General features: G+C 33.1%; 1 protein-coding gene across 6 annotated transcripts; it reads left to right on the top strand.

Moving 5' to 3' along the window:
• The first annotated feature begins 1889 nt into the window (after nucleotides 1-1889).
• On the top strand, nucleotides 1890-8139 carry LOC105797287 (uncharacterized). 6 transcript variants are annotated; one of them, XM_052633516.1, is made up of 7 exons: nucleotides 1891-2244; nucleotides 2989-3126; nucleotides 4878-5039; nucleotides 5269-5403; nucleotides 6659-6760; nucleotides 7386-7452; nucleotides 7710-8139. In XM_052633516.1, exons 4-7 carry the CDS (start codon nucleotides 5320-5322, stop codon nucleotides 7928-7930), a joined length of 474 nt encoding a protein of 157 aa, XP_052489476.1. In that variant the 5' UTR covers nucleotides 1891-2244; nucleotides 2989-3126; nucleotides 4878-5039; nucleotides 5269-5319; the 3' UTR covers nucleotides 7931-8139. The 6 variants fall into 6 exon arrangements, with proteins under 6 accessions (XP_052489477.1, XP_052489476.1, XP_052489474.1 ...); XM_052633514.1 differs by having other exon boundaries at nucleotides 4560-5039; XM_012627253.2 differs by having other exon boundaries at nucleotides 2989-4517.

Raw genomic sequence — 8139 nt, 5'->3', positions numbered from 1 at the left:
ACTCGAATTTAGGATTTTCAAGAAAATTGAGCTCTAACGTATTGGGTTTCGATTTTCTTTGTTAAATCTAACAATCGAGAATTACTCTTTGATCAAACAAAATAAAACTTGTCATCGGGAATTCAATATGTTGTGTCCTAACGTATTGGATGTGACACGTTGATTTCTTGAGATAAAGATTTTTAAAAAAAATAATAATAAAGGAAATATTGAATGTTTGAGATTTTAGGAAATTGTGCCCTAACGTATTGGGCTGCGATTTCTTCATAAATTTTAAACAATTAAATATTTTCTTAAGTTTTATTACACGAATTTTTTGGACCAACTCATCTTGAAAGGAATAAAATATTGTGCCCTAACGCATTGGGTGTGATATTTTCTTTTTTTAAAATGAGAAAGTCTTAATAAATAACTTAATTTAATTAAGGATCGTATTTTTCAACTCTCGACATTAAGACATTTATTAATCAACTTGGTACCAATTTTTGGGCGTTACGAGGGTGCTAATCCTTCCTCGTACGTAACTGACTCCCGAACCTATTTTTCTAAAACTCGTAGACCAAATTCATTTTTAGGTGATCCAATCACACCTTAATAAAAGATTGGTGGCGACTCCAAATTTTCATCGACAATTAATTTTTGTTTTTTTTCCAAAAATAAAAATGGTTTCGACAATAAAGTTGTTGGTACGTGTTATGATGATGGTTGATGAATGATTTGTTGACTGGAGTTGGTTGATGGAGGTGATGATAGTTTAATGGTGGAGGCAGAGAGGTACTTAAGGATGGTGTAGTGAGAGTTAGGGATATTGGTTATGACAGCTGCTGCAATGGTGATAATGGTAATGAATTTAAGCTTGGCAATGGAGAGCACAAGGACAGTGATGAACAATTGAAGAAAAAGAATATAAAATGTTTGAGTTTTAAACAGAATAAAAGAACCAAAAATAATATAAAGCATAAAAGTTTTAAATATTGTGTTTAAGTGAAACTTATGTGACAAAAATAACGTGTCATATCACCATTTCATTAAAGGGTAATGACTATTAATAGATATGAGTGATCAAAATGTTATAATTTGATAACGTTGATGATAATAATGTAACATTTGATGGCTAAATGGCAAAAAAAAAACATAATTTAGTCATCATTTATGTAGGTTATCTTAAATTTTTGTTTGTGCAATATTATTAAAACAATTAGAAAGGCAATTGGTGCAAGTCCAAACACTATTTATACTCGGATCAATGGTCAAATTTTAAAAAATATTTTGGAAAATGTATTGTTTTTTCGATATTTAGAGAGATAAGTTGATTTTGGAGAAAGAAATAGAAAATGCATCCTACAGGATGCACATTTTGATTTGTTTTCATATGTTAGCTCATTTGGTTCAATGGTTAAATGTTACTGGTTTTATCTTTAAATCTTAAGTTCAATTTCTCTCCTACTCACATTTGTATTTTTATTTCAAGCTTTGCTTTTATTTTTAATTACTAATTTAACACATTAGTTCATTTAGTTATATGATTAAGTTGAATTCTTATTCTAAGTAAATTTTTATTTTTATTCATTTGTTTTAATTTTTAACTAATAAATTTAAGTATAAAACTAGTGACATTCAACAGTTCTCTATCGAAAAACTGATACATTTCTCTAAATAAATTTTAAAATCGACATTTTCTCCAAATTTTGCGCAGATGAATACTAAATGCAAGGCTTCATTTGATTTTAAAAATAATGGTAAAATTCATATTATTTCCATGTTTGTATTATAAATACCAAATATACTTCATGCTTTTATTATTAAAAATATTTTTTATTTAGCAATTGTATTTTTGAATTTTAAAAAATGCCTTTTTATAAGGCAAAAGGAGCTAAAAGCTTTTTTAATGAGTTATGAGAGCTTGTGGTATGTTGATACTGTAATGCTAAAATGATGTTTACACCTACACCGATGACCGACTGAAAAAATGGATTCAGTGATGGCTTTTTCCTGATTTTCTGTGATTTTACTATGAAGATTCAATAACTAAACTTAAATATTTACTTTTCTTTTTCTAATGATGATCTCACTCTATCAACAACGCCTAAACGCTTTTATATCTGCTATCTTTTCTACCTCAAACCCTTTCTTATTAATCCTACTCCCCCATCCAGTTTTGCCCTACAGACTTTAATTTAACTTTGTCGACTATGGCTGCTGCTATGAAGCTTCAACTGTCCTTGGAGGAAAGCAGAATTCGAGGTATACAATCCTTATTAACTGGTTATTTGACATGGGTTTTGATGAACTTTCTTAATTGGTTTTGTAATTGCTGGTTTTCATTTTTTTTCGTTTTTTAACTTGAATGAATTGTCATATCTTTAAACATGGAAAACTTTTTAAATCATGATAATTTGGCTTCAACGCTATGAAAACAATTTTACTCATTCTGAAAGGTTCTAATGTAGCCCCTTTTCAACGTTCATGAGGCTTTCTCCTACTTTTGTTGCTTTAATGTTTTAGATCATAAAGGATGGTTCCCGTATATTGAATAAGGATATTAGACAATCTGGTGTTTGTATTTATCAGATCATCTGAAATTTTTTATAGCCCGCTACTGTTACTAGCTCAGATTTTATGCTTCTTTAAAACATAGGAGATTTGAAGTTATTCTTCTTTATTAGGATATGTTTTAGATTAGATTATTTGAAATGCATGTTGGTTGTCATTGTGGTTGTAACTGGTAAAATAGTTGGTAGAAGTTGGTAGGGCATCACTTGAGGATCTTCTTTTCTATTTTTCATTGCAAGCTAATTTGCAGAATATGTTATGTTGTCAGTTGCATGTTCAAAGTGACTGTAGTTATCTTATCAACATTGTGCTTATCCAATCCTTTACCTGATAGATCGTTTAATTTTCTGTAGTTTCTTAGTTTCTTTCAATTTCCTCTACAATTTGCTTATATCTACTCCTGTTTGGCTTAAGCTTTGCCCTTCTGATTATCAGGTTCAGATTTAGGCATGTGTCCTGATCAGGTGAAGCCTGTGACTTGGGCACCTATGAAAGGAAAATACTGACGAAATTGTTGTGGTTGATGTGGACACAGCAGCCGCACTCATCATGGACATGTTTTCTCTTCAATAGGTTGTTTTTGTTTTATGCCATATCAAACTTCCAAACATCTTTCTCTGCTAGGCCCTTTGGTGTTCTTTTGAACTTTTAAGACTTAGGGATGGTTATATGTGATTGAAATAGAAGATGCATTGACCATTTTTGGCATAGGTTTGGCAAGGAAGCAAAAAACTGGTTATTATTTAATATATACTCTTGGGAAACGTCATTCGTGCTAGTGAAAGTATGAATGTGACAACTATCACCAAAATAGTGGGACTTTTAGCAGTTACTTTGCAAATTTTTGTATCCCATTTAGCTTTTTCAAGCATGCTAGAAGCTCTGGGGTAACAATAGCCATGTTTAAGTGTGAGTTTAAGTTCAATTCCAAAAATATGAAAGAATAAAGGAAAAAAAAAGTGTTTACTTTGGCCAAAGAAACACCAGGAAAACCTATTAACAGTTTTGATTATGATGAAATGCTGTTCATCAATGAATTAATGTAAGATAACTTGATATCTCATCAAGGAACAAGATGATGTGGTGTGGTGCTTTTGACTTCCTTCAAAGTTCCTTCTCTCTCTCTCTCTCTCTCTCTCTCTCTCTCTCTCTCTCTCTTTTATCAACTTCTGCCTAGTTGCAAATTGAAACAGAGGAAATGAATGGAATTTATCACTTTTGTCTTTTACTTCACTTTTGATTTCTATATATTTCATGGAAAACTTTGCCCTAAGGAAATATGTTTATCATTATTACTATTATCAATGCTTTTACAATCTCACGTTCATAATTTCACTACCTTGTCTCTCCAATTAATTATTGGCTTCTTATTACAGTTTTTTATGATTGTTACTATTTTCATTTGAGATGTTTTTTCCCTTTCTTTTTTTTTTTTTCTTAATGGAATACTTACTATGTATTATCAAGGTGAGAGATGTTAAAAGTGAAAAGATTCATCAGGATATTATAATCTTTGCTTCCTTTTTTTGCTGCAATAGCAACAATGAATACCTAAAAAGGAAAATAACAAATCAATTAACAGTCATATTTATTATCACTCTTTATAGGTACAAATCGCTGTAATCAGTTGTGACAATGAGCAAGTCACAATACATTATGTGTTTTTGCATTTGCTTAATAGTTGAAGCAAAAGCTTTTATCCTTTCTATTCTCTTGACTGGTGATGGATTACTGATGATGATAATGATGCTGATTTCATTTCTGATGGTGATAATGGAACTAGTTTCTTGATTTTGATCCTTCTAATTTCAGAGTGATATCACAATCGGTTGTGATGAGAATTGTTTGTATTGGTATTTTTCTTTCTCTTGATCAGTTGCTTGTAAATTATTATCACTGTGTCTCTGTTTCAGCTTGATTTGCTTGTATCGATTGAAGTCTAGGAGATCAAATGGCATTAATTAGTGAGTGTCCAAAACTTAACAGTTCATTTTTTCTATCAATAGCTATCTTATTCTGCTTATGCGAACAAGCATAAAGTTATTGGAAAGAGAAGAGTCCAAAGGCATGAAGGACTCAAGTAGAGGACTGAATGATCTATCTTAGCAAGAGCACCAGGAAAGTCTGGTGTCAAAAGCAACTATTCAAGGCCTTTGATTTCCCTTTTAAATCTGATAAGCTCCTACTTGACTTTTTCATCAGTGGCCTGCTGTGATGAAGTGATCCTTGTGTGTTATGATTTCCTATAATCTATTGTTCTATTGCTCTTAGGTTGATAATCTTTCTTTGCCTGGCGGGATAATCTGTCTTGTCTAATTTGTAAGGGCTGTAAGAGGAGTCATCTCTTTTTACCACACTTGTAGACAAGCTACTCAATTTGCCTTTGAAAAGTAAATATGGAAGTTGTTTCGTTGGTCCATTGGTTTTTACCATATGCCCGTATCCCCTTGAAAATCCATTGGTTCTCTATCATCTTATCAAACATGGTAAGTATCCGTATGTTCTTACCTGTGTTCCATATATGAAAATCCAAATAAAGTGTTTTTTATCACGTAGGTTTCGTTTCATTTCAGGTACGTTACAGATTTCCATTCATGAAACACGTGGAAAGAACGGGAACACGTGGCTTTAGAAATATTTTTACTCTTCCTGAGAATCGCCTTTTAAGTACTTTTTCCTTATAAAAAACCGAGGTCTGAACTATTTCTCTCACAGAAGAAAAAGGGGGATTCTTGTAAGCACTCTTGAGAAATCACCATTTTCCCTATGGCAGACAAGGATTCTTCAAGGCCAATTCCTGATCGCTGGATGCTGGTTGTTAAGGAGCAGAAGGATGGATCTAGTCTTTCGGTAATTGAGCATTTACATGTTCTTTGTTTATCTCTCTACGATCTATATGATTTTGGCACAAGAAGTCTGATACATATCAACCCTTTTAATCAAGTTTTCTACATGCATTAACTTGTTGAGTGCTCAACAATATCTCAGTTTTAGTGATGGCTGATTAAGTAGATCTGGTGTTTCCTTTCTAGATTTTGTTATCTAATCTGTTAAGTCGTGTGCTCTTTTAGAGGCATGCATGTCACTTCTTCATATGAAATATCAAGAATGCAATTTTCTCGTGCATTTACTAGGCATGAGCCTTAGTTTTCTGTTTCAAGAAAGTGACAGAATTGTGATATGGTGGTTTAAAAAGTTTTGACTCCCTTGTAAGTGCATGCACTTGACAAAATTTTAAAATCGAAGTCCATTTTTTGAATGTAAATCAGATGATAGAAAAGATCTTAAAAATCTAGCTGGTGTGAAATATTCTTTTGAAATTGGCAATTGATCCTCTCTTGGTAGACGATATCTATCTTTAGGTGGAGTCTAAACTAAATTTCTGGACCTAGAAGGTAGTCATCTATGATTGTGCAGAGAAATCTAGGATATTTGCTAGTTGTTACCATTGTGACGAAATTGGTTATCCATCTGAATGACCGATCTAATTAGCCTAAAAATGTACCCTATACTAATGGGAACTGTAAATCCCCCCTTTCGAAGCTATTACTTGACCTCTATGATATATCTTAGAGTTTTAAGACAATAATAGAGGACTGCTTTCTGCAAAATACCACTGCATGCACCCTTCAGCATCCTCACTTCGATCTTTATTTTTTTCCCTTCTGTTTAACTTCTTCCATTTATATGGAATTTCTCACCATCATCTGTATCTCTTATTGAACCCTTGTAAATAGATACCCATCAATAGGTAAGCAAGAATGTTGGTGGAACCAATTATTGTTATTTTAGCGGTTTGGCATTTGTGAAGCCAGAGTTCCATAAAGAATCCCTCTATTGGAAAAGTAATTCCAGTCTTCTCTAACTTGAAGAGTTAAAGAAAATGCTTTTACCATGCTAGGAACAAGCTCCTATTATGGTCTTTGCTGCTAGATTTACATTTGCAATGCTGATCCTTTTTCTGACTATTTAGATTGTTTGTTGTATTCTTCATACAATCTGTAGTAGTAACATTGATTATGATAAAAACGGAACCTAGATGAAAATTAGATAGTATGAAGACAAATTTTATTGACTGGTGATTTTAAATGGTTGGCTATTGCAGTACTACACATGTCCTGAGAGTGGGCAAAAGTTCAACACCTATGAAGATCTCATGCGATATGTGAACTATGCAAAAGCTGCTAAGCTTTCCATCTACTCTCCTGTGAGTTTAAACTTATTTTCCCCTATGATGTCATCAAGAATTTTATATATTAATGTGTGTCATGCGCAGGTACGTGTTTGACATAGGTACATTAAATTTTTTCCAAGTTTTTTCAGATATTTGGAGAGTATATGAGGGATCATATTCCCATACCTTGTCTAAATAAGTAGTGAAAACGGGTACTTCATGAAAAATGATTAGCTGAAGCGACATAGGTGGTTAGCATATTCATAAGGGTTGAACATGAATTTTAGGCCCCCAACTAAAGTGGATGCAACGTAGTGTAAGACAATTATCCTTAGCGTTTAAAAGGTGATTTAGGCCTTGGTTTCTGGGCTTGCTTCAGTTTTGTTTAAAGATATGCCATTACTGTCATGTTCCCACTTTAGATTTGATTTAAGATTTTTTCCTCTCTAACCTCCTTAGTCCGTAATCCTTACTGGATATTTTCTTAAAATCCTTCTTTTTCTACTAAAACCCATGCGGTGATTAATGACCTTGTTCGTTAATATTTCTATATGTTTCCAATTTGTGTAAATAATCAAATTTGTTCTTTTCATGCAGTAATAATTGAGTTTTATTTTTGTTTGGATTTGTTTTCTTTTGCATTAATCCTTTGTTGTAGAATTTCTGTCCCCGGAAACCTCCCCGCAAACCAAAGAAAAAAGCTAGCACACCTGAAGTAGCTCAGAGTAAGTTCTAAACTTGATTCTTCTTACTAATCTAATGTCCCTGTCCCATCCCGAGCTTTTTGTTTTCTTTCGTATCAAGTCTCTCTATTGTATTACTTTCATAAACAGGCCATGTACTGCTTGAACTTGATAGAATTACATTGCAATTAACCATGAGGCATATTTAAACGATAACATGATGAAGTGTTGGTTGATTCTACATTCTTCGTACATAATGTTAATAGCCAATGAGTTGATATTTATGTTGTCTTTGACAGATGTAGCCGAGAAGGACAAGGACTCGGACTCGGACTCGGATTCAAGCGATTCAACATTCGAGTTGCCTCCCATTGCTTCGCTCGAGTTTCTAGATGAGTGGAGTTCAGCGGAGTCTGATAAGCAATCTGCTTCGGGAAAGAAGAAGTTAGAGAAGAACCATGCTTCAAATGAAGGTTGCAGCAGTGGTAACACGGGAAAGGCTAAGAAACAGAAGAAGTAAATGAGTAGAAGATGGTGCGGGTGCGGGTGCAGTTGATCAGCAAGTTTATGTTCTGCCTTTCTCTTATTTTGCAATGGTGTGGTTTTATTTAGGGTTTGAATAAATGAGTTAAAACAAAACTAAGAACAATAGATCTTTTCTTTTTCTAGTGTGGACTGAATGACGAACTTTTAAGGCTGATCAATTTGAAATAAATTACTTTACTAATC

Source organism: Gossypium raimondii, chromosome 7 (genome assembly GCF_025698545.1).
Source record: "Gossypium raimondii isolate GPD5lz chromosome 7, ASM2569854v1, whole genome shotgun sequence".
Lineage (NCBI taxonomy): Eukaryota > Viridiplantae > Streptophyta > Magnoliopsida > Malvales > Malvaceae > Gossypium > Gossypium raimondii.
This window is presented reverse-complemented; position numbering and strand designations above follow the sequence as displayed.

Coding starts and splice junctions, on each gene's coding strand:
- LOC105797287 (XM_052633516.1), top strand. CDS start 5,320: ATGGCAGACAAGGATTCTTCAAGGCCAATTCCTGATCGCTGGATGCTG. Junction 5,404..6,658: donor AGGATGGATCTAGTCTTTCG/GTAATTGAGCAT, acceptor TGGCTATTGCAG/TACTACACATGTCCTGAGAG. Junction 6,761..7,385: donor AGCTTTCCATCTACTCTCCT/GTGAGTTTAAAC, acceptor CCTTTGTTGTAG/AATTTCTGTCCCCGGAAACC.